The following is a 27,020-nucleotide window of genomic DNA, read 5'->3' as shown; positions in this document are numbered from 1 at the left end:
CTTAAAACTAATTAAAATGTTAGGATTTACATGTTTTAGACAACAAAGGAAGCATTATTGGAGTGAAAATAACAGAACAGGCTAAAGAGCTCAGGGTGATCTGCTCCCATTGTGGCATCTACTAATAACAGTATGGAATATTAATACAAGTGATGGGGCTATTTTAAAAGTCCTTTTCAAAATCTCACTGCAAGCAGGTGCAAGTATGTGGTACAGTTTTCTATTGATAGAAGGAAGATACTAATAGCTCTGAAACGCTCTCTAAGTGAAATAAGCAAGAAGTTTTGCATTTTCAATGCTAAAATTACTCCAAAGCACCTGGCACTGTTGACCACATTGGGCATAAATGTTGCTGTTCACACTATGCCTGAAATATGTTCTGTTTGACATGTAAGTTTCCTGATGTTAAGATTGATTGAACACAAATGAACAAGCTCTTCCAGGTCAGACATCCATCCAAACACCACGACACTACATGCAACAAAGACTGGAGTATCAAAATCACATCCAAAAGTCTGAATGGACCACTAACTGAACCATGGGACTATCAAACCGGTAGAGAAGTCATGGAAACCAAAAGATAAGTGGAGCATACAGGCACTATTAAACTGCTATTTCTTATTCAAATGCTTGCAGAACATGGAGTAGTTAAGATGTAGGAGACTGTATACTGGAGCACCTCCCATATGAAGACAGGCTGAGAAAGTTGGGGCTGTTCAGCCTGGAGAAGAGAAGGCTGCATGGAGACCTCATAGCAGCCTTCCAGTATCTGAAGGGGGCCTACAGGGATGCTGGGGAGGGACTATTCATTAGGGACTGTAGTGACAGGACAAGGGGTAACGGGTTGAAACTTAAACAGCAGAGGTTTAGACTGGATCTAAGGAAGAAATTTTTTACTGTTAGGGTGGTGAGGTACTGGAATGGGCTGCCCAGGGAGGTTGTGAATGCTCCATCCCTGGCAGTGTTCAAGACCAGGTTGGATGAAGCCTTGGGTGGCATGGTTTAGTGTGAGGTGTCCCTGCCCATGGTAGGGGGGTTGGAACTAGATGATCTTGAGGTCCTTTCCAATCCTAACTATTCTATGATTCTATGATTCTATGAACTGTTGAATGATCTTCATACCAAAAATTTATCCCCTCCAGAATTCTGATATTGACTAACCTCAGCCTCTCCAGAAATTGCTTGCTCATTACAAGCAGGCAAAAGACAGCCTTGCCACCAGTATACAATCTGTACCACTGAACTGTGGAGCTACTAGCCATGAGCCTTATTGAAACATCTGCTAAAACTGTCTATTAAAGACTCTTGTTTGCAGGGAAGCCTACTGGACCTGCCTGTGGACAGGTTTTAATTTGACAGCCTCTTCACTAGTTCCCAGTATTGCTGCTTCCTCCAGTGATGCAAATAGCTATACTCTCTCAGTCCTGGAGTAAACCAGTGCTATCAGATATGGCATTTGTACAAGTAAATTTGGAAAATATGACAATAAAAGTTCATAAGCTTTCTATAAGTAGTTCCAAAATCCTACCACCAAGGATGCAGTTGTTGGTTACAACTTCACTCACAAGTAACTATGAACCTTATTGTAGTACAGGTAAGATGGAATTTGCAGCTACAACAGTTCGAAAACTAAGCTGAGAGAGGGTAGATTTAGACTAGATAGCAGAAAGGAATTCTTCACCATGAGGGACTTGAGACAGTGGAACAGGTTCCCCAGAGAAGCTGTGGATGCCCCATCCTGGGAAGTGTTCAAGGCCAGGCTGGACAGTACTTTGAGCATCCTTGTCTAGTGGAAGGTGTCCCTGCCCAAGGCAGGGGGGTTGGAACTTGATGAGCTTAAGGTCCTTTCCAACCCTAACCATTCTATGATTCTATCACTTGTCACCTGTGCTGCAAACTATGGCAAATGCCATCAGGATGAAAAATACAGACACCAAACACAGTCATCTTCAATTTTGAATATACCTATCAAAATAGTTGCTACACAGATGACAATAATTGTCATACTAAAACAAAAAGATGGTGCATCAGTTTCTTTTTTAATCTTTTCAGAGTTATCCTGTTATTCTAGCAGGACACTTGCCTGGATTCCAACCAAATTGAGCCATAGAATGTCTCCAGATACTTCACAAGATCTAATGGAGTTGAAACACGCCAATCCCACCTTATGTCTTAATAAACATAGCCCACAATTATCTTAATATTGCTTTCCAGTATTTGTCAGAATCACTTACCTGTACAGCTTTTGGATTGCATGGGCTGCATTCTTTCTCACATAAGGAGATAAATCAGAAGAAGCTTCCTTAATAGCAAGCATCATAATAGGAACAATAATTGGTACACGGATACTGGATAAAACTCTCAAAGCACTTGCACGGATTAACTGATTAGGATCCTAAAGAATGGAAGAGGAGGAGGGAAATAAGACGGTGCAGAAATGCATCATTAAATTCTCTGCAGTGTTTACACTAATTAGTGACCGCATATGAAAGCATGTAAATCTGACTTCCAGTCAGTCTTACAAGAGAAATATAATACTAGTAAAACATGACAAATTTCACACAAGAAACTTCCAACAACCAAAAAAAGTAAAAGGAATTAAGAAAGAAAACAGTGAAACACTATGAAAATTTGGAAACCTGGCAAAGGAGAAGATTAACATTCACTTTCCCAAGCACATTATTGGAATAATGGATAGAAAAGTTCTACTATTTTATTTAATGATCAGATTCTTGGGAAAATACAACTAGCTCTGTTTTTATTACTTAAATGTAAGAATTGTCCAATGAAAATGTGATTCTGTTGCAACACTCCTGTTCAAGTTCTTGACACCATGTCCATTTTATGTTTTACTACAGGAAATAAATTGAAGCCAGTAAGAAAATTAATTTTAAGCTAAATGTTTCGAGACTTCTACTTCCTACTCTTCCTTCTTTCATCTCAGTACTTGCTCCCTTTATAAAATGCTAGGGTTAGCCTGGAAATCCAATAACAGCACAGAAATGTGTGTTTGGATTAACTGTAATGTAAATCTCGTCTGTTAATCACGGGCTTGGGGCACAGAGAAAAATGTTGCTTAATCAAGTACCAAATCCTCTAAAGTATGGCAAACCAAAATTGCAGCAGCATTAATTCAGTGTACTGTTTGCCAAAAGGGCACTTCCCAGAAAACATTTCTTACATTCTCGTAATTAGTCTTTGTTCATCTAAACTCCCAAAATTCCTACATATCAGCAGCTTCTGAGTAGTACCTGCATGGTAAAAGCAATTTATTTGACAATTCTGGAAAAATAACTTGTTTCTATCAGAGTTTGCAAAGCTCATCTCCTATTATACAAGTTCAAAATATCCTAAAAATTTCTAAATAGGGAAAAAAATTGCCATACATAGAGCTGCACTACAATCTTCATTACAAACCCAGAAACAAGATGTTACAAAAAAAATGAATGAAGAGAACTAATTACATCTGGCCATCTTTCACGGCAGGCATAGTAATTTCTTTAGTCACCAAAAATCTCAGCTAGCTTGGCATCTACCTCCTTCCCACAACACCACTTCTTTTTGAGTTACTCAACCACAACATTTGACCTACCATCTATCCATTTTTCCCAGTATCCACAGCTCTTTAAAAAGTTAAGCCATGAGAAGTATTCACTGTACACGTATCTCATGAAAAACATGTGATACAGTCACTTGAATTTTAGTTTTTCATGGCAGTCACAGACAGTATATATGACACTGCAAAAAAAGCTGGAAGGAAAAGGGCAAAAAGCTCTCTAGTCACTTGTGGGATGCTCCTACAGCTGGCACACCTGGTGCTCCAACTGCAGCATTTTCCAACAAGACCCAAGGTCTGGGTCTGCGACATGCAGAAATTCATTATGAACCTAGAGTAGCCTTACAAGAAGAGTACAAGAAAAAAAAAATCCCCAACCATCTCTTATGATGAAAATCAGCCAAGTTTAAGGGCAGAGACTTAATAAGTATTTTCTCCATGGTCTCACTTCACAGGTAATCCTCATCTTCATTTTCTAATCCCATTTCCCATTGTGATCTGAATCTGAGAGAAGCAGTACAAAATGCTAAAAGAAACACAAATGGTTCAGGGCAACAATAGTGTCTTCTTTCTACATATATATGCTCCCGTGTAAAGAAGGCATTCCAGAAATTAAATGGGTACATGAATTTGAGAGCATCAACCTGCTGCTTTTCTGTAGTGAATTAATTTTCCTTTGTGCAGGTTTGACGAGGTTTCAGGCAACACAAAAAACTTCATCAATGACATATCATAGAAATACTTTAGCAGATGCAGGTATTTACATGCTTTAGTTTACCATACTACACTTACACAGATATATTTATTTTTGTGATACCAGCTCAGAATTCTCTATGAAATGTTGTTTGGTAGCCACTCACTTTTAAAGCACGCTGGAAAGTACTGATGGACAATAATGCTAGGTCTTGCTGTTCCTCTGCATAACGCATCAGATAAACATATACAAGCTTTTTTATCTGAAAAGAAAAACACAGTGAATATCATTATCAGAAAGTTGTAGAATTCTATAAAACCAAGTCCTAGATTACACATTTTCACCAACATCTTTTTCTTTGAAGGAAGACTTAACATACCACTGGAGTACTCACATACTTCTCATATGTCTTAAGATTTTCTATAATCCTTTGAACAGAAACTCCCCCAGGTGCTGCAATATTACCTAATTAATGATACAAACAGATGAAGGCTAATAACACGAAGTATTGCTTTATATTATCAACTAGTAAATAAAGACTTGAATAACTTAAGAAGCTGACACGTGGTAACTGGCACCTGAGCGTTCCTCAGGGATTTTTTCTTATGGAAGACAGGTTAAACTGCAATAGCCAAGGATTTCAACAAGCCTAATTTATTTCACTCTGAAACTCAACATAGATTACTTTAACATATTTGAAAGATAATTTAACTTCCAGCTGAAGTGTGGTAACTTACACTATTTAAATCTGATTAAAAGAGCACTTCTGATTACACCTCAGACAAAAGTACAAGATATTAGATCCAGTTTTGCCCGACTATAAGCATTCAAAAGATACAGCCAACATACACATACTACAAAAGATATGATGTTTGAAGATTAAGAAAGCCTCAGTATGATTTTGGGGGAGGAGGGTATTCAATTTACTTCACTTTACCCCCTCACGTTTACTGTATGCCCAGGAAACAGTGAAAACATTTTTTACCTTTGAGTTGCAAACCAACTATTGGGGTCTTTAATGGAAAATTCTGAAAGACCCTCAACTACAGCTGTGCTATAATTACTGTCACCATCAGAAGATATGTCTTTGTGCCAATTCTGGCAAAAAGCGTAATATTAAATCACAGAAGGTTACACCATACTAAATTATTTGTTGTTCAGCCATAGACAAGCAGCAATCAACATTGACCACAAGAGGCCTATGCACTGAATGACTGCAGGTGTGCAAAGAAAGCCTCCTTTCCTTGAAACCACTCTGTGACTAGAAATGGAAGCACTTAGAGCTTCGTGACTACACTACTCTTTTACCATTTACCTTCATTCAATGTTAAAATACTCCATTCTATAAAATTAATCATAACAGGGGCACATTAGGACTGAGGAACAGAGTTAGATTTGTTTAATTAGTTTATCAATATAAGCACATCAAACTCCATGAGTTATTGACCAAGACTTATTTTTGTTCTATACCACCAATTGTTTATTAGGTCACTTTTTGTATCCTTACCATCCATGACATGATGCACATAATCAAGCTGAGGTCAGTGTGTACTTATAAAAACAAAAAAATCACAAGGTACTTCTGTAGATAATAAGATGCCCTTTGCTTCCCTCAAAACAAACAAACGTGTTCTACTGCTTCTTCACCTCCATTTCCCCATATCAGAGCATTCAGTCTTGATTTAAAAAAGAAAAACAAACAAAAAAACACAAAAAACCAAACCCCACAAACCCAACCAAAACCAAAACCACACACACAAAGAAAAAAAAAGGGTCAAAACCAAAACAACAAAACCAAACAGAAGCCATTTCTGGGAAGGAAAGGTAATTAGATACAAAGTCACCCAGATGAACTTAATGAATGCTTGTGCATTGTAGCAACTTGTACGGACAGATTTGTGCAAGAATTCTGCAGGAGGTTTAGCAAAGCAGTTTCAGAAAACAGTATCAGGATCAATGCACTAAGAATCTGAATTAATCCACTAAGTCCTCATTATTTCAAAAGCATCCTAGCAACTGGACCATGAAAAAGGTTTCTGAGACCCTGAAGTGCTAACTAGATGGCTACACAGCTACATTATGACCTAAACTTATCAACTAACCTTGATAAATTAGTCAGCTGGCTTTACGGCACACCCTGTTCTCTTTTAAGTTGAACAGTCTCTTCCCACATAAAACACTAGCACTAAACAGCAAGGAAAAAAGTAACATGGAAACAAAGTACAGCATAGAGGAAGACGTGTGAATTCACTTAACTATTTGTTTTAAAATGCTAATTAACATTAGGTTATGTGATGAAACCCTATCTGCACACCCACAAAAAAGCACAGAGACACAAGGAGAGTGAAGGGGTGTTCACAATTCACACCCTGCCTTAGTTTCCTCCAAGCCCACAGCAGGAACCATCAGTCCAGAGGTGCAGAGAAACACAGCTGTATTAGGAACAAAAATTTAAGTCTGAGAGGAAAGGACATCCTGTCAGGCCCCTCCCAGGATCTACTCAGCTCCCATGTCCAGGTGTTAAACACATCAAGAGTCGACACCAGAGCACCTTTCAGGCTGAGGGGCTTTTCTGCATACCCGTATGGGACACAGATAAAGAGAGGAGACAAAGTTTGACTCTAGCAATTGAAACAGGACCTCCAGTCATAAGGGTCTTTAAGTCCACTGTGGCTAGCACCTGGAACAAGTGAGGGTCTGGCTGTCACAGGCCAGGAGCAGGAGGCCCATGAGCATACATGCAAGCAACTGAAGAGACTGGACTACCTGAAACCATGTGCCTATCATGCCAGTGACTGGAATGGTTGCAGGTGTACCAGTGGATCAAGCAGCATTAGCTGGCAAGTAGGTGAAGTGGTGTGGAAAAGAGACAGGTAAAGGTGGGGACATCCAAGGGCAAGACTGTAGCACTACTACAGCATAGACCAGGGCAATGCCATCAGCTGCCAGAGAAACTAGATGGCCTGTGGGTTTCTAGGGGCAAGAACCATGTGTTTGTGTGCATCTCTCTAAGGGCATAACTACAGTGGGCTGGCTAGCAGAGGACCCTGAATGTTCTGCCCAGGTGCAGTTGTGTGTGCACAGTCATGCACACACCAGTGCACCTAATGGCAAGACCATGAGAGGGTAGCTACTGGGAAACTAGGTGAGTACTGGATAACATGTGCTCATTATGTGTACACCAGTTTGTACCAGCAACTGAAATGGGGCTGCAGCTTTAGGGGCTCATATTCCATGTGTCAGCGAAGAGGGTGACTGGGATCCAGGGGCCAGCTACTGGGCAGACCGTATCTGAGCTGTTACATGAATCCACGCTGTACATTGTGTATGTATACATATTTTCCCACTAGCAGACCTTTATCTTGAACAGAGAAGATGCTGGTACTGTTTGTGTTCATGTCAGTACCCTGTATCAATCTATGTGGCTGTCTCTCTACATGTGTATTTCTTGTGTGTATATACACACAGAACGTGAGTGTGAACATCTATCAGGAATACACTCCCAGTTTCACTACAGGAGCTGTTCCAGCCCTAACAGTTAAAAGCATCCAAGATGAGCAATACTGTCCAAAGAACTCCTCTTTACTGTGAGGTTTCTCTCTTTAAAACTTGACTCGGAGTACTTACAACTTACAAACACAACTTAAAATGGAAGAGAACATTTAACTAGTCTGATTTCTTGCCTCATGTCCTTTCATCACTTAATATATAGTTACAATCTCTAAAATTATTTTAATACAATAAATTCTGAAAGACTCCAAATTGTCATCTTTGCACATTTATGCCTCCTTGACTTACCAGACCTCAATATTCACCTGCAGTCAAATTTTTTTTTCCATTCTTTGAAAGAATGCAAAGTTTTAAAGTAGTAGCTAAATAACTTCTTTAACACCAAAATTAGACTGAAACCTGACTTTCACTATCCATGTCAAATAGGAATGAAAACAGACATATCTATGATCTGCTATATTGCAGCACATTAGAGACAGAAGTTTGCTTAAGTTATTATTGCAAGAAATCTAATTTTCAGTGTCACAAACCACGAAAAAGCAACTTTTCATTCCCATTAACAACAGAGACTGAAGTACATATTTCCAGGAGAAAAAGGAAGAACTAGAGAATGCATTCAATTGACTTCTTTTCTTAAAACCCAATGCTTCAAACCCCTGTTTTTTTGCATTTTTCCAAAGTTATGATCCTGTGCAGTAGGAAGCAACTAATATCATTACATTGTTGTTCTGCTTTCCTCAAACTGATGCTTGTTAGTCACTGCACATATTTAAACTACAAACTTAGATGTTATTTCCATCCAAATCTCATTTGTCAAGTCAACTGTAACTCTGACACCACTGCACTGAAGCTGACAGTGTATACACAGTACTGGTAGTGAGCATCAGAGTAACATTTTCTTTATAAAACTTAGGTTGTACAACTTTCAACAAACAACTTGTGTTTTTTTGTACAACACAGATGCTGCTTTAGATATCCTTGACCCACAGAGTAAGCCTTGGACTTAAACACATCAGAGTTGACCACAATCTCATTTTTTTTAACTTCCCTGATATCTGAATTTTCACCAGTACAGGACGGATTCTTTTTCTTGCTTTCTTATGAGGAAAAAGGGATAAAAAGATACATAAGCTACTTTCTGTGTCTAACACCATGTATTGCAGCAAAACCAAACTGCTAAAATAAAATGGCTGGTAAACAGGATGAAAGAAGAAATGTACTATTTCTGCTACTGTTTGTATATATGGAAATCCTGAAAATTATTAAACATTTTCTTTTAGTATAATGCAATTTAGTGCAAGTTCAGTAAATTTACTCAAACAACTCCACTCCAGAAATTAGCTTCTGTAGCAGGTAATTCTGACTGAAGTTCTTCATTAGCCACTTTCATAGGAAGTTTAAATTCTTCTTGCTTGCCCTTTTTATACTCCTCCCATAATTCTCATACAAAAGAAATGCATGTACGTAAAACAAGACACCTGTATGATTTTGCTTAAGTGTCAATGTCTTACAAGACATAAAGTAACCCAAAGATTAGAGATTACACTGCATACTACCAAAAAATTTCTTCTCTGCTCAAGATGGGACCTACTCCCCCATCCCAAATAGTCATTACCTCTCCAAGATTCCCAGACTAGAAATCTAAATTTTTTTTGTAATCTTCTGGACTTGCATGCATTCACATTAGTGAACCATTAAACAAATTATCGAGACTAAATTACCAAAAGAACCAATACACTTCATTAGTAACATCACATTTTGCCTAACTACAAATTCATACAGACAAGTTTAACTAAGTTAAATTTATCTCATTCCGCAATCCTAATGCTGATACACTCCTTTTATAAATATACGACATAGAAAAGTTAAAACTTTTTTACCCAGCTCTTACCTCTCATCCTTGATCTGCAAGATAAGTTTTCAAATACTGCATAGCACAGGCCTTACTCAAACTTTGCAAGCAGCACCACCCCTCAAATAAACTATAATGCCTTTTCCCAGAATTACCACCGCATGCTTGCACAAACCTTCTCTAAGCAATCAATTTTAAAAACGTACCTAGCTTTAATTCCTCCCTCCAAATCACCCACTATGTTTCCTTTATTTACATGTTAAACTAATGCTGTGATTGAAATTGAACATTAAGTAATTCTATTATAAACTATAACATCTCTATTATTTTTTATGTTGAAGTCAGGTATTTACAATTAGATAAAATTTTTGTAAGCAGATTTCCAATAACAGTATACTTAATGAGTTGTAGGAACATAGGACTTGTACCTCAATATTTTTACTGGCAACATTCTTCACAACAGCAGGAAAGAGCTCAGAAGCATTTTTTCCCTTTGCAATCATCTAAAAAAAAAACAAACAAAACAAAAAATGCAGTAATTTAGTAATGTAATAATATACGTTATTAGAGTGGGTTACTTGGTGTGGTGAGTTGGTGTTTTTTTTCAGGAGTGGAGGATGTGTTTGCTTTAAGATACAGACATTTATTCCAGATCTGTATTTCAAACCTGACTTCTACAAAATTAAGGCCAAAGCCTCATTTTCTCTGCTTTTTTTGTTAACTATTAGACTTCACAGGATACTATCCATACAGCAAAACCCCTGAGTGCTAGCTGCTTACAAGTTTGGAGGGTAGAATCAATGAGCTGGACTTTATCTTATCAGACTAAAAATCATTTTTAATACTTTAAAAATTACTTAAACCAAAGATCTTGCTAATTTGAAAAGCTTTACAGAATTGCCTTTTGGGAGCTGCTATAAGAGCAACAGCAACAAAAACCAAAAAAACCCAAACCACACCCCTCCCCCCCCAAAAAACAACCAAAAACCATCAGCAGAAGTTATACAAGCTTAATTCCTGTTCCTTTTCTCTGGAATAATCTTCATGTGCAACAGAACCAAGGAGGGGGGAAAAAAAATGACAACACACTTCAAAAAACAAAGCAAGATTGTTTTTCAGAGAAAGTTAAACACAAAAACACTTCAGTATTTACACAGAACAAAATCTCAACAAAGTAAAAACAAGACCACTCAACCCACTGGGGTTTTTTTGTTTTTTAAAGTAAGTTTTCATATTTTACCTTACAGAAATCTGAACCTAGGGCATGCAGTAAATCATAAGATTGTCTCAATAAAAAGTACAAACAACAAAACTGCAACTTAGCTTTACCTGTTTTATGAACAGCATAAGGAGGACGCTATTTATTAGAAAGTAAAGATGTTAGATGGAATAATATACTTCAGTATATACTACAGCTGCTTTAGCCTCTTATTTCTCAGATCCAATTCCAGCAGAATGTCTGCCACTACTTCACATCCAAGCTGCAAACACTGGAATTGCATGAACATGTTATATCAAGTTACAGCACTGCTGAATACTGACTCAGAGCACCCGCAGCTATGATCAAGGGCAGGATCCAGTCAACCAATTATCAAGCTAATCAGAAAGGACAAGAGTTCACTAAGGCAAGCAAATAAACAGGGATCTAAGACAGGAACATGACTTTTGCAACTGCAGTTTCTGCTGTTCATAACTTTCATATCACATTCCCACCCTTACTCAATATTATACAGTTGATTATACTTCATATTCCTACCTCACAGGTCTTTTCCATTGCTGAAACACAAAGACCTAGGACATCATGCAACAAAAGCAAGAAAATGCAAAACTGAGTAACACCTTGACACACTGCATATTCAAAGGTTATAAAAAAGAGTCTGTAAGAAGAAAGAAGGTAGTTGTAGTTCAAGTAAATACTTAGTGAGCCTTTCAAAACAGTTTAAGAGAAGTTGTCCAGCATGACTCACTTTAACCAACTCAACATCTTGGAACTGTATTAAGGCACAGGAAGTAACAAATTTATAAGCAAACATAATACATGTATTTCAAGGGCTTTAACTAAAAACTACATTAAACCACTGCTCTCAGCACTGGGGCATCTTCCTAATAAATGCCATATTCAGAATCATGGAATGTTTTGGGTTGGAAGGGACAAAAAAAGATAATTTAGTTTGAACCCCTCTACCACATGCAGGAAACATCTTCCCTAGATCAGATTGCTCAAAGCCCTGTCCAACCTGGCCTTGAACACTGCCAGTGATGGGGCTGCCACAACTTCTCTGGTCAACCTGTTTGTGTCTTACCACTCTCATAGTAAGAATTTGTTCCTAATGTCCCATCTATATTGACCCCCTTTCGGCTGAAAGTCATTCCCCCTTGTCCTATCACTATATGTTAGAAGTGCTTCTCCCGGTTTCTTTAGGCCCCTCTCAGGCACTGGAAGCTGCTCTAAAAGTCTCCCCAGAATCTTCTCCAGGCTGAAAACCCCCAACTTTCTCAGTCTGTCTTCATAGGAGAGGAGCTTCAGTCCTCTGACCATCTTCATGGCCCTCTTCTGGATGCCCTCCACCAAGATCCACACCCCTTTTGTGTTGGGAGCTAAGTCCAGTACTGCAGGTGGGGTCTCACAAGAGGAGAGTAGAGGGGGAGAATCACTTCCCTTGACCTGCTTGACCAGAGTCAAGTAGAACGTCATAGCAAGACGCAATGAAAATAAAATAATACCAGTCGCCTCATCTTAACCCAACAGAGCTTATGTTTTTCAAAAACAGGGATTATCCTTAGACCACCATAACAGGGTGTGACAGTATGAGTCCATGCATTACTTGCATTATTGAACTGGTCAACCATAGTAGCTCCAGTGTACCATGTAAATATGTATTTAGGGTGTTCAGAAGAGTTTATTTTGACTCATTCAGTTGTAACAATTAATGTACATCCTCCTTAGCCCATGGATCATTAACCTGAAAGGACATACTAGCTCTTTCCAAGACTAAGGTCTATCATGTCCATTTGTTGCTGTGCCTAGACAGTCTCCAGTTGTGTTGTCTTATCCACCTGGAGTTCCTACAGACAGAAATGTTCATTCTAGAGGAAGTATAATGTCAGGGTGTACTAAAGTTTCTTTTGTTTGATGGTTTTCTGGGTTGGTTTTCTTTGCTGTTTTTCGGGTTTGTTTTTTTTGTTTGTATTTTATGAGACACATACAGACATGGATGAAATTCTCTGTGGGAAATCAGGCATATGAATTAGTTTCCTAAATTTCTGCTCCAAAATCTTCAAGAGCAAAATTCCACTTATATTTAGATGGTAAGTTCAGAAAGGTTTCAAGACAGGTGGTAACAATAATGTATTGGTTGTGAAAAGAGATAATAAAATATTATAATATATATAATATATAATACAACAAAAACAATAATATATTGGTTCAAAAGAAGCATTCACCATTATGTTTTCCTGCATACAGTAGAATAAACTTGGTTTTGTGCACACTTTAATTTCTAAATCAGTAGTGTTGCTCATACTCTTCCAAAGACTGCAGTTATTATATGGCATGCATGTAAGGAGGAAAGACTAAAGAAAAACTGACTGAAAAACCAACCAAACAAAAAGGTCATTGATAATCGGTCACATGTTTTAGCTGAAGTTGGGCTTAGCCACTTTGATGTATGAGGTAGAGTGGAAAGATCAAAACTAGAATACTCCTATGCTTGAAATTACGTTGTTAAAAGTCAACCTCTGGGAAACACATCTGGTTTTATTTGCAGTGAATCTAACAAATAATCCCCTTCACCCTGGCAGAGAGTTCACAAGCCACCTTAAAAGAGGAACAAATAGCAAAAGGAGACCTAAGCAGTGTTTTCCTGGTACTTTTTCATCACACCTATATGGATGAACGAAGGTTCTGCCTCAAAGTCTACTAAAAGAGCAAGAAAATTGTTGGTAAGCACAGCTTTTTCCTCTACCTAAAATTAGTGAAAATGAACACCCCAGTGAGACATGTTAAACAATAGTCTGACAACAGAGTTCCTTTTTCCTCTAATAATAAGACTGGAGGAAGTCTTTCATCTCTGGAGAACACATTTCATCCCTAAGAACATTTTAGATGTAACCACACAACTGGTAACAAGCATCTTTGTGCCACACAAGATATAATCACCACTGCTATAAGGCCTTCTACTAATTGTGCAAGCTCCCAGTTCTGGCCTGTAAAGCTCATTGTTTCAGTTTGTTATGTGAACCAGAGGTTGGTACAAGATGTGCTATGAAACACAGTTTAAAAACAGGATAACAGCAAAAACCTTGAAAACATGGAAGAGACTAAGAACAAACGATACAGTAAATCTAATAGAACAGACTATGAACTTACAAAAGGACAAGAATCTGGAACTGGGAAATGAGGGAGCAGAAGAACGTGCTTAATTCAATTCTGCTTCCCTTACTGAAGAGCTCCTGAGCCTGATCACCCCAGCAAAAGACAATCAAGGACAATCAGTGGTCCAGATTCATGCATCTCCACGTATCTCCAACTTCATGGCACTATATACTTCTAGGAAATTATAGAAAGAGTTGTTAAGAACTGCTCTGAATATATAGCAGCAGCAGATATTTAAAATGAGTGCATCTGCTCATTGCACATTCATTTATAGTGGGAGCATTGTTTGTAAAAAAAAAAAAAAATCGATCTAGTAAAGCTCTGGTTTAAAATTTACAACTGACACAATTTAACAGTTTCTAATTCCCCTATATACATATACACACACACTTTCAGTTGGAACAGTTTCCAAATACAGATAAATTTCTGGCCACCTTTTTGAAAAAGAAAACCAAGGGAGCAACAGGCAACTCTCCCCAGCCAGAAGAAAGACCTTTTCTGACACAAGCAGAAGAATTTAAGTTACCATAGATTGAAACCATAGCACTTCCAAAGGCCATGATTTCTTACAACAGTATCTTTGCCTCTGTTGCCAGACTCTCAACTGTTCAAACCCTTAGGAACCTTTCATGAAGTTACAAAATAGTAGTAGAGTTGACAGTTTAGGCAGATCTAATAGGTAACTGATGTCTCTGTCAGGACCAGGAGTAAAGACAAAAGCAGAAGAGAACCAGCATGAGCAGAATCTTCATCACTGGAGGATGAAGGACAAATGGCTAATTCTGGAGTAAGAGAAAAGAATACAATTGCATGGTACAACCTGTACCTACTTACTTCAGTAGGTGCTTGGATAGGATTAACCCGTGTAAAAAAACAAGCAAAACAAAAAAGCCCATCAAGAGGAGGCTGAAGGAACGAGAGAAAGCAAACGCAGAAGTCCAAAAAAAAATAAAATTGGACACTGAACAGCTCTCTATACTATATTCTTCAAGTACTTTTAAGAAGAAATAAAAGGACATTATCACCATTATGTTCAGTTTATAGGATTTAAATACACAATGGCATTAAACATCATTTAATCACCTCTATGGGAACATAGCTCACCTGAACTTCTTAGTCAAATATATAGGCAACATGCTCGTTAACAAAAAAACCCCACATATATAACCTGAAGTAAAAATAGGGTTGCAGCTTGTCATTTTACTCATGCAAGTGTCTGCTGTTTCCCATCTGTTGAACAAAGACAGCCACTGAAGCTTTTCTGAAGTAGCCATTTCCTATTTAGGGTCTCACCCCCATACTGAAAATAATTATTTATAGGCATATTGGCAGTTATATAAATATTTTTAAAAACAGGGAACTGTATGGATTTTGATACACAAATTTCTACATGAGATTTCAAATTAAGGACTTCACAGTCGCTTTTAAACACCATTTAGACATTCAAATGCTGACTTGATAAAGGATCTGTAAAGGAAAAACAGTATTCACATCCAAGAAATAAAAATAATTTTTAAAAAAACCACATACCCCAACAATCCTTTTCATAGCATCCAGCTTTGCAGAATCTTTACTGCTTTCCAACATTTGTTTTAGGTCTTCATTTCTATGGTAGAAAAACAGTTAAGCACCAATTAGAAAAAGTAAAAACCAAAACCAGAATACCAGTTCTGTATTCTTGCATGAATTCATCAACTGAAGGTGAAACACAGCTCCTTCTCGTTCACTTTTATGCTGCACTTGTTAACATGCTGGCCTAATATAATGAAGCATGTAGTAAAATAATCATAGAATTATAGAATAGTTAGGGTTGGAAAGCACCTTAACATCATCTAGTTCCAACCTCTCCACCATGGGCAGGAACACCCCACACTAAACCATGTCACCCAAGGTTCTGGTCAATAACGCCTTGGACACCACCAGGGATGGAGCATTCACAACTTCCTTGGGCAACCCATTCCAGTGCCTTACCAGCCTAACAGGAAAGAATTTCTTCCTTATATCCAATCTACACCTCCCCTGTTTTAAGTTTTAACCTCTTACCCATTGTCCTGTCACTACAGTCCTTAATGAATCCCCAGCATCCCTATAGCCCCCCTTCAGGTACTGGAAAGCTACTACGAGGTCTCCATGCAGCCTTCTCTTCTCCAGGCTGAACAGCCCCAACTTTCTCAGCCTGTCTTCGTATGGGAGGTGCTCCAGTCCCCTGATCATCCTCGTGGCCCTCCTCTGGACTTCTTCCAACAGTTCCATGTTCTTTTTATGTTGAGGACACCAGAACTGCACACAGTACTCCAAGTGAGGTCTCACAAGAGCAGAGTAGAGGGGCAGGATCACCTCCTTCGACCTGCTGGTCATGCTTCTTTTGATGCAGCCCAAGATACAATTGGCTTTCTGGGCTGCAAGCACATAGTACAGCCACACCATGTTCATTTTCTCATCAACCAACACCCCCAAGTCCTTCTCTGCAGGCCTGCTCTGAATCTCTGCTCTGCCCAACCTGTAGCTGTACCTGGGATTGCTCCCACACAGGTGCAAGACCTTGATACATAAAATAATGTATCACATTCCAACAACAGTGGAAGCCCATACAATTTTAATCAGATGTTAGCTGAACCCTGGCTGGAAGGTTGAAGTGTCTGCACAAGAGAACAACTTAGTCTGAACCAAGGCATCATTTGCCTCTCCCTTTTGCTCCAGGGGGGCCAAATGTAATAGGCTGAGATTGACATTTTTGTGTTGAAATATAGTATCAGCTTACAAAGATCACTTAGAAGACCAATAGGAGACTTCAGTGCTGTCTAAATTTCTATGAGAACAAGCATATAATGTTATGTTTTCATCTACCTTTCTGGACTGTAAATTGTTATGTCCTGTTTTCACAATTAACTGTAAATTGTTATGCCCTGTTTTCACAATTAACAGTCTCAGATCTGTCATGTATCTATTCTACGTGCCATTAAGATTACACCCATATAGCATCCAGGCACTTTTTACAGCTGAAGTAAAATCCTCATGTGAAAATCTTAAACCAGTAAGAATGTTCTCTTGCAGATACAGCTTTTCATTAGCCATCACTGTAAAGAAACCTCACCCTGCTTGCCTTTTTAGAAACCAATCAATCACAGTCTAACCACATTTATAGACTCTGAAAATTTATAAAACAGATTCTTTGAAGAAACAGCCTTTTGTAATGCCCAGACTGCTGAAATACTAAGAAAGACAAAGCAAACAATGACTTGGGAAGAGACACCAATACTCCAAAGAACTCCGAAAACTTTCCAAGTTTACAAACTCTGAACTTTCACACAATGAAGGGCAACACAGAAATCCAGTGTGGTGGGCTGACCTTGTCTGGACACAAGGAGACCATCAAGCCACTCTGCCCCTCTCCTCCTCAGTGTAGTCTAAGGGAGGCAATGGTTCATGGTCTTGGTGCTGTACAAACACTGCTCAACAGTAGCCATAACTGGTGTGTCATTAACACCTTTCTATACAAAATACAAAGCACAGCACTATGAGAGCTGCTATGGGGAAAATCAAAGCCTCCTCAGCAAGACCAAGTATGTCCAGACAGGATTTCAAAAGTGAATGTGAAACCTGGATATATTCTGACATATGACAGCCCTCAGATTTCATATGGGGAAGAAAAAGAGGCTTAAGGCAAAGCCAGAATTAGTCACAATGAGACAAAATGTTGCCGACCATTCCTTCATAAACCTTTAAATAGCATTTTTCTACTTGAAAGGGACAGAGTCACTCTATTTAACAGAGATACCTTTCATATCTTCAGAGCCAGTACTGCATCTGTTCTGTACCCCTCCACAAGAAATCTACATTGCCCACGCACTTCACTATACATCCATGAAATTAAGAACCACAAACATGACAGAGGCAGGGAGGAAGCCAACCAAAAAAAACAAAACAAAACAAAAAATTTTTCCTAAAAAGTCAGAATAAAACCATGTAAAATTCAGGATGCAGATAACTGCATCAAACTTCCAACTGAAATTTAACTGCTTCTTCAATGAAATAACCAACTCAATACAGATGGCTTGTTGTAAATACTGGCTTCACTTGACATCTTAAAGTACTTAAGTATTATTTTTAAAAGAAAATAATTTGAAGCATTTGGCTTAATTTTTGGCAGTTCCCTTCCTTCCCATTGTTCCTGAACACACAGATAGCTTACTTTGCTTACAGTTTCTGTCCATCTGTTGCTCAAAGGATACCAAGTAAGTCTCAGTTCTTTCACATCAGCTGGAGGCAGCTTGGCTGAGACTTTGCTCCAGTTGTATATAGAAATTTCAGATACTTCTAATGCCTTCTGCTTAAATCTCAATCCTTACCTTTAAAGCTTAAACTGTGAGAGAACCTATACAATACAGTTATCAAAGTTAGCAGAAGACTGGACTTGATTTAGACAGTTGCTTCTAGTCCTATACTCTTACTTCCCATTTCCTACTACTATTTCACATATTTAGACTCAAACTGAGAGAAAGACATCAGTAAAAGCTAAAGCACAGGACATTATTACTAAATTGTGATCACCTAATTCTCATATCATTGGTAAGAGGATGCTTCAGTTCATTGGCACAACCAATAAAGCAACTACTTTTCAAAAAAATTAGTATCTGGCTAAAGAATCAACAAGTGTTGCATGAATAAGACACTGCAGCCCCTGCTTAAGATCTGGAATACCTTATATAGGAATATATTTACCAAAGGAAAAAATTAACAAAAAAAGTTAACATGAAAAAATAAGAATGTGTCAGCAAAATTTTCACATTAGAAAGTAGAAATTGTGGAAATAATAATTTGAACTTCAGGATCAAGTAGCCAAAGTGGAGGAAGCTACACAGCACAAGATTCGAGATGCTAAAGACTACTTCCAAGAAGTTGAGAAAAAAAAGCAGGCAGTAATTCCAGGATGAGTGCAAGTTACAAGTGTAACAAACACAAAGGAAAAGGTGAATTTAATATGTGAACACAAAAAAAAAAGTATTTAGTTATGAAATGAACTTCTACCTGCTTGTAGAATGTAATCTACCATATATTTCAAATTAAAGCATTCTCAAATGTCAAGAGGGGAAACACAAACCAGACAGGTTAAGGCACAAAACCTTGCTTTCAGTCAGATTTGCTTTCCTAAGAGATTGGGTGGGGAGAGGGAGAAATACAGAAAAATCATTCAAGTTCACTTACCAATTAGTTTCCAAATGTATACATCAAGAACTGATGTACTTTTCTTTTTAATCTTCTCAAGCCAAGTATAATCCAGGATTAGCAAGCAGTGTTACTTAGAGTTACTTGGCAGAGATACTTACAGAGTAAAATATTGCTCCATAGGCTCATACGGATCAGCAGCAGCAAGCCTTTGTTCTTCTACACTTAGATATGGTTTCAGTGTAACCTCAAAGTTTCGCCCTTTAAGAGCAGACTTCATAGTGCAAGACACCTCCATTATTTTACCCAGCATTGTAGAATTCCGTTCCATTCTTTTAAGCAAAGTATTTTTAAAAAGGAGAAAAAAGAACAAAAAAAGAAAAAAAAAGAAAAGAAAAAAGTGACTGCACTCAAAGCTTGCCTGCTGAGACTGAGGCCTGCTCAAAGAAAGAAAATCTTAAGTAACAGGATACCCACTCCCTTGCTGTGTTAACTTCTAGAAACAAATATCATACACAGATTTCAAAGGTCATTTCCCTCCGAAAGCACTCTTATCAGCAGCCTCAATGAACAATGGGGAAAGAAAATGCATTTCAGTCTTTCATAATATAGTTGATTGTACAGTAAAAAAAATAATTTCATCTTCTGAGAATTAAGGAGAATTAAGAGTTTGAATCCTTAAGTAAAATCCTGCTAACAGAAAACATAAATGCATGCCTCACGCTGCTGTTTATGTTTCTGTAATGATTAGTTATTCTGAAGGGAAAGTTCTTCAGTACACAATGTAAGACAAATAATTCCTTTATAACTTATTACTACTTGCCAGGAGCTCAAAAAAGCACAAGCAGCCATCCAGCTGCTTCAATACCTTTGCCCCCCCCCCAGCGAAAACTTTGAGAGTACTTCTAGCCTTACACTGTTATGTACATATTACAGCTTGTAAAGTGGGCTGATGCCAGCCTCATGAAGTTTAACTATGACAAGTGCAAGGTCCTACACCTGGATCAGAGCAATCCCAGGTACAGCTACAGGTTGGGCAGAGGAGAGATTCAGAGCAGGCCTGCAGAGAAGGACTTGGGGGTGTTGGTTGATGAGAAAATGAACGAGCCAGCAGTGTGTGCTCGCAGCCCAGAAAGCCAACTGTATCCTGGGCTGCATCAAAAGGAGCGTGACCAGCAGGTCAAAGGAGGCAATCCTGCCCCTCTACTCTGCTCTCATGAGACCTCACTTGCAGTACTATGTACAGTTCTGGTGTCCTCAGCATGGAAAGAACATGGAACTGTTAGAACAAGTCCAGAGGAGGGCCACAAAGATGATCAGGGGGTTGGAGCACCTCCCATATGAAGACAGGCTGAGAAAGTTGGGGCTGTTCAGCCTGGAGAAGAGAAGGCTGCATGGAGACCTCGTAGTAGCTTTCCAGTACCTGAAGGGGGGCTATAGGGATGCTGGGGATGGACTGTTCATTAAGGACTGTAGTGACAGGACAATGGGTAAGAGGTTAAAACTTAAAACAGGGGAAGTGTAGATTGGATATAAGGAAGAAATTCTTTCCTGTTAGGCTGGTGAGGCACTGGAATGGGTTGCCCAAGGAAGTTGTGAATGCTCCATCCCTGGTGGTGTCCAAGGCGTTGTTGGCCAGAACCTTGGGTAACATGGTTTAGTGTGAGGTGTCCCTGCCCATGGCAGGGGGTTTAGAACTAGATGATGTTAAGGTGCTTTCCAACCCTAACTATTCTATAGTAATATGATTCTATGATGAAAATATAAGCTTTGTTACTTCAGCAGGAAAATCAGACTTAAGGAAGCCCAATCTGACAGTTTACAAATAATAGCAAGTCATATGGAACAGGCCCTTAAAGGTCCCAAAAACAGTAGGTTAAAAAACCCCAACAAAAGAAGAACCCCAACAGAAGAACCCCAGAACAAACAAAATAAAACCACTACAATTTGTAAGAGTAAACATACTGTCTCCAAGCCCATTTTTCCTAGCAGTAAGAAGAGATGAAGTGACTTTCTGAGTGGAAAAAGAAAAAACAAAAACACTCCCACCTCTTTGCCCACTGCCATAACCAAGGATGTAATGAGTTTGCCCCAGGTTCCTAAGACGCAGTCTAGTGTCTTAACCTCTATATGATATGCCCTAACTATTAAAAAGTTGCCAGCTGAAAGCACTGGACTATAGCTACAAATATTATACCTGTATACAACAAGAACAGCCTATGAAATACAGTATTATTTGCATGGCATGTACCAAAAAAGGCAGTTAGCCAAATATTATAAAGGCAGCTGAGTACTGATTCCACATATTTACCACACAGGTTTGTATGCCTCAGTATAATAATCTGAAAGCTAAGGAAATGTAAATTAGAAATGCAAATTTATCACCTAACTTTCTCCAATAACAAGTATCACACATTACAAACCCACAATGACACACAATGGACATCAGAAAACACATCCAGAATAATACATTCTCTTTAAATCACTGGTCAAATGTTTAGTAGAGGAAGATAATTTCTAACTTTTTTTTCTACGTTTTGATAATTTATGATGGTAGCTTTTCAGACAGATACTAATTTTCTACCTCAAAGCACTGGTTTCTTCACATACCTCTGCACCTTTTTGGTATATGATAGAGGTATGGATATCATAGGACCTATGACAGGCATACCCAGTAAGACTAATCTTATAGATGTTGCTGTAAGAAAGTAAACAAACACCACTTACATTTCTCTAGTTCTCATTCCATTTCATGCTCCCCTTACTCTCCTGCCACTAAAAAGAAAAAAATGTTCAAGAAATCCCATCCTAATGCCCCAAAATAAGAGAAAGGAGGGGAAGAAAAAAAACAAGCCATGAAAACCCCAGGAATTAGTCAAGAGAACATACTGCCAAACTGTTTAACAGCCTGAAGCCTTATGCCAGAGAGGAGTCTGACCATTATTCTCCAAGCTGATTACAGCAAACAGCAAATACAGAATAACTCTGAATACGTCATGCTCTTGTTAGCACACATTTGGTCACTAGAACTGGTAACTTGCTCAAATTAAGGACTAGGATTTCAGATTCTGCTCAGCAATATCACCCACTTTTACCAAAAACAAAAGAAGAACGCACAACTGTATGTAACTGAAGTTTAAACCAGCTATGTCGGTGACAAATCCAGGCCTCTCCCTGTTACTTTCTCATAGGAAGTCTTTAATTGTACTAAATTTAACTGTACTAAATTGTAAACATTGCACTAAATTGTACTAAAATACTAATCCGTAATCTGTGGCACATTATTTTCCACTACATCTATATACTCTGAAATATTGTTAAGAGCCTCCCTGATAAAATAAACATTTATTCCCTATTCTTTTTAGCAATGGCATAAGATGAAACCCATGAATCATCAGCATTTGTGATACTTATAATATACCCAGCTACTGACAGAAGTCACGTGCTAATCATAAACCTTCCTTTATAAAAAGCAGAAGTTTCACAGGTATCAAAATTGCAACTGAAGCCCAGCTAGCAATGCAACAATAATTCTTTAGCACAAAATATTTAATCCTGCAAATTGATCAGACTGCTGTTCTATGAAATGAGAATTTATCACCCCCCATGTCATCTGTATGCCCCTGAGCCAGGAACAGTTTTAATCACCCCTAAGAAAGGGCAAGGACTTTTAAACAAATAAACTCGTGGCAAGACCAAGGCTCTTCACATACAAGGCAGCACTGTGTTACTGAAATATAAGATATAGGAAATGGCAAAACAAATTCACCACAGGGGAGGAAGCAAGCTTCACCTGTTCTGGTATTATGGAACCACCTGTTATAAAAAAAAAACAAAAGTTACAAAAAGTCCCATTTGATAGAATTTTAATAATGTGATTCTTGTTTTAAGTTCTCTATCCACTTCATACGTTCTGTTACAAGTTAACAACTTTGTCTGAAAGAGTCCAGCGCAGAGCCACAAAGATGATGAAGGGAGTGGAACACCTCCCTTATGAGGAGAGGCTGAGGGAGCTGGGTCTCTTTAGCTTGGAGGAGACTGAGGGGTGACCTCATCAGTGTTTACAAATATGTAAAGGGTGAGTGTCAGGATGATGGAGCTAGGCTTTTTTCAGTGATATCCAGTGACAGGACAAGGGACAATGGGTGTAAACTGGAGCATAGGAGGTTCCACGTTAACATCAGGAAGAACTTCTTTACTGTAAGAGTGACAGAGCACTGGAACAGGTTGCCCAGGGGGGTTGTGGAGTCTCCTACATTGGAGATATTCAAGGCCCACCTGGGCAAGTTCCTGTGTGATGTACTCTAGGTTACCCTGCTCTTGCAGGGGGGTTGGACTAGATGATCTTTTGAGGTCCCTTCCAACCCTTGTGATTCTGTGTAACTTGCACTGTTCTTGTGTTCAAAGTCTTTAGGAAACTTCAGTCTGGATGACATACTTTTCTAACCACACATACTAAGATTGACTTTTTTTCTACCTGCAACACAGCAAAGTGTTCCAAGATGAAGTTCAAAATACTGCGAACACTACCAGGTTTGAAGCAGAAAGTCCATACTGACAGACCAGTTTAACCTTTGGTCTTGACACGTGAGTAGCAATGAAGTCCTATTGAAGGTCCTGTGTCCCCCTACAAAATGGGAGGGAGAGGGGCAAAAGTTTGGCATTGCAAAATCCCTAAAACAAACTGGCTTATTCTAGCTCAGGCTATTATGTAAACTCTAAACAATTTTGAACTTCACAGTCTTTAGAGGAACTGTAAACTGTTTTCAGTCATGTAACATGGAAGTTAGAACAGCAGAGAATGCATGCTGCAATTTGAGTTTATTCTGCTGTTGATTTGGGGTCTTCCTATAGCAGGAAATTAAGAAATCTGTTTCACAGTTTCATTCTATTCCACAAACTGTTCGAATGACATCTTGTGGTGCTATTCAGTATTGCTATCCTCTCCCACTACAACACTTGCCAATTCACAATAACATGGGATTTAACTATTATTTCAAGGGAGACTCAAATCATTTGTCTTTCAGTGTAGCTGTACCGTGGTTTATAGAACAATTCAGGTAAAAAAAAAAATATCTATTTCCTTTTCAGCCACCCCTGTTTTTCGATCCAAGAAAAAAGTACAGTACCCAAAGAGTAAATACAACTGTATCAAAGGACAGACAGCAGAGATATGAAGAAAATCAGAATAACCACAGTATCCTGTAAAGCCGAGAGCCCAGAGAAGAAAAAGGCTGGTTATAGTCTGGCAAACAAAAGAACTTAATTCATTTAATGATTACTTTTCCACCAGTTTCTCAAAGCACTTGCCATGGATGGTTTAGGTAGTGTTATCATTCTCAGTGAGGAAACACACAGAAAATCATAAAGTTAAAGCTGAAAAAAGTAGAATCATAGAATAGTTAGGGTTGGAAAGCACTTAACATCATCTAGTTCCAAACCCCCTGTCATGGGTGGGGACACCTCACACTAAACCATGTCACCCAAGGCTCTGGCCAACCTGGTCTTGAACACCAACAGGGATGGAGCATTCACAACTTCCTTGGGCAACCCATTCCAGTGTTTCAGCACCCTTACAGTAAAGAATATCTTCCTTATATCCAATCTAAACTTCCCCTGTCAAGTTTTAATCTGTTACCCATTGTCCTATCACTACAGTCCCTAATGAAGAGTCCCTCCCTAGCATCCCTGTGGGCCCCCCTCAGATACTGGAAGGCTGCTATGAGGTCTCCATGCAGCCTTCTCCAGGCTGAACAGCCCCAACTTTCTCAGCCTGTCTTCATATGGGAGGTGCTCCAGTCCCCTGATCATCCTCGTGGCCCTCCTCTGGACTTGTTCTAACAGTTCCGTGTTCTTTCCATGCTGAGGACACCAGAACTGCACACAATACTCCAGGTGAGGTCTCACAAGAGCAGAGTAGAGGGGCAGGATCACCCCCTTTGACCTGCTGGTCATGCTTCTTTTGATGCAGCCCAGGATACGGTTGGCTTTCTGGGCTGCGAGTGCACACTGCAGCCGGCTCATGCCCATTTTCTTATCAACCAACACCCCCAAGTCCTTCTCCACAGGGCTGCTCTGAATCTCTTCTTTCCCCAACCTGTAGCTGTGCCTGGGATTGCTCTGATCCAGGTGTAGGACCTTGCACTTGTCATGGTTAAACTTCATGAGGTTGGCACCAGCCCACCTCGCAAGTGTGTCAAGGTCCCTCTGGATGGCATTCCTTCCCTCCAGTGTATGAGTCGAACCACACAGCTTGGTGTCATCAGCAAACTTGCTGAGGGCACACTCAATTCCATTGTCCATGTCAGCGACAAAGATGTTGGACAAGACCGGTCCCAACACCGATCCCTGGGGATCACCACTCATTACTGGTCTCCAGCCGGCCATTGAGCCATTGACTACAACTCTTTGCATGCTGCCATCCAGCCGGTTCTTTATCCACCGAGTGTTCCACCTATCAAATTGATGTCTCTCCAATTTAGAGACAAGGATGTCGTGTGGGACGGTGTAAAATGCATTGCACAAGTCCAGGTAGATGACATCCACTGCTCTGCCCCTGTCCATCAGTTCTGTAGCCCCATCATAGAAGGCCACCAAATTGGTCAGGCAGGATTTCCCCTTAGTGAAGCCATGCTGGCTGTCACCAAGCACCTTGTTGCTTTTCATGTGCCTTCTAGGAGAATATGCTCCAAGATTTTGTGAGGCACAGAGGTGAGACTGACAGGTCTGTAGTTCCCTTGGTCATCCATTTTCCCCTTCTTGAAAATGGGGGTTATATTTCCCTTTTTCCAGTCGTCAGGAACTTCACCTGTCTGCCATGATTTTTCAAATATGATGGACAGTGGCTTAGCAACTTCATTCTCCAGCTGCTTCAGGACCCAAAGACAGATTTCATCAGGTCCCATGGACTTCTGCACATTCAGGTTTTTAAGATGCTCTTGAAGTAGATCCTCTCCTACAGTAGGCCCAAGGTCTTCATTCTCATAGTCCTTGCATCTGCCTTCCAAGATGTGGGTGGTGTGGTCAGAGCCTTTGCCAGTGAAAACTGAGGCAAAGAAGTCATTCAGAACCTCAACCTTCTCCAAAACGAAGGTAGCCAGTTCTCCCAGTAGCTTCCGTAGGGGGCCTATGTTGTCCCTAGTCTGTCTTTTATTCACTACATACCTATAGAATCCCTTCCTGTTATCTTTAATATCCCTAGCCAAGTTTAATTCTAACTGAGCCTTAGCTTTCCTAACCTGGTCCCTAGTTTCCCAGACAACATCCCTGTATTCTTCCCAGGCCACCTGTCCTTGCTTCCACCTTTTACAAGCCTATTTTTTTCCTTGGAAGTTTCCTCAGCAGCTCCTTCTCTATCCAAGGTCTCCTGGCCCTCCTGCTGCACTTCTTTCTAGTTGGGATGCAACACTCCTGAGCTTGTAGCAGGTGATCCTTGAATATCAACCAACAGTCTTGGCCCCCCTGCCCTCTAGGGCTATATCCCATGGAACCATGCTAAGTAGGTTCCTGAAGAGGCTGAAGTCTGCTCTCTTGAAGTCCAGGGCAGTGAGCTTACTGCACGCTCTTCTCACTGTCCTGAGGACCTCGAATTCAACCATCTCGTGATTACTACAACCAAGTCTGACCTGAAGAGTCACATTTCCAACAAGCCTTTCCCTGTTGGTGAGCACGAGGTCAAGCAGGGCACCTCTCCCTGTCAATCCCTCTATTACTTGCAGAAGGAAGTTGTCTTCCACACAACAGAGGAACCTCCTGGATTGCTTGTGCCAGGCTGTACCGTCCCTCCAACAGATGTCAGGGTGGTTGAAGTCCCCCATGGGAACAAGGGCCTGTGAGCATGAGGCTGTTCCTATCTGTCTGTAGAGTT

The 27,020-nt window shown here is 39.5% G+C and overlaps 1 protein-coding gene across 2 annotated transcripts in view; it reads right to left on the bottom strand.

The window, feature by feature from the left end:
• Nucleotides 1–27,020, bottom strand: part of AP3B1 (adaptor related protein complex 3 subunit beta 1) — a 161,013-nt gene that overhangs the window by 127,108 nt on the left and 6,885 nt on the right. The window contains exons 1-5 of one of the 2 annotated variants that reach the window (XM_031042735.2): nt 19,315–19,421; nt 15,518–15,593; nt 10,041–10,115; nt 4,417–4,512; nt 2,235–2,395 (exon numbers count right to left, since the gene is read on the bottom strand). In XM_031042735.2, the coding sequence (XP_030898595.2) occupies nt 2,235–2,395; nt 4,417–4,512; nt 10,041–10,115; nt 15,518–15,593; nt 19,315–19,334 (428 nt within the window). In that variant the 5' untranslated portion in view covers nt 19,335–19,421. Of the gene's footprint in view, nt 1–2,234; nt 2,396–4,416; nt 4,513–10,040; nt 10,116–15,517; nt 15,594–19,314; nt 19,422–27,020 lie in introns of those variants that run through there. The other variant, XM_034073030.1, reaches the window with a different exon arrangement.

The sequence above is a fragment of the Melopsittacus undulatus genome, chromosome Z (assembly GCF_012275295.1).
Source record: "Melopsittacus undulatus isolate bMelUnd1 chromosome Z, bMelUnd1.mat.Z, whole genome shotgun sequence".
Classification (NCBI taxonomy): domain Eukaryota; kingdom Metazoa; phylum Chordata; class Aves; order Psittaciformes; family Psittaculidae; genus Melopsittacus; species Melopsittacus undulatus.
The sequence above is the reverse complement of the archived record's forward strand: the minus strand, read 5'-3'. Positions and strand labels throughout refer to the sequence as shown.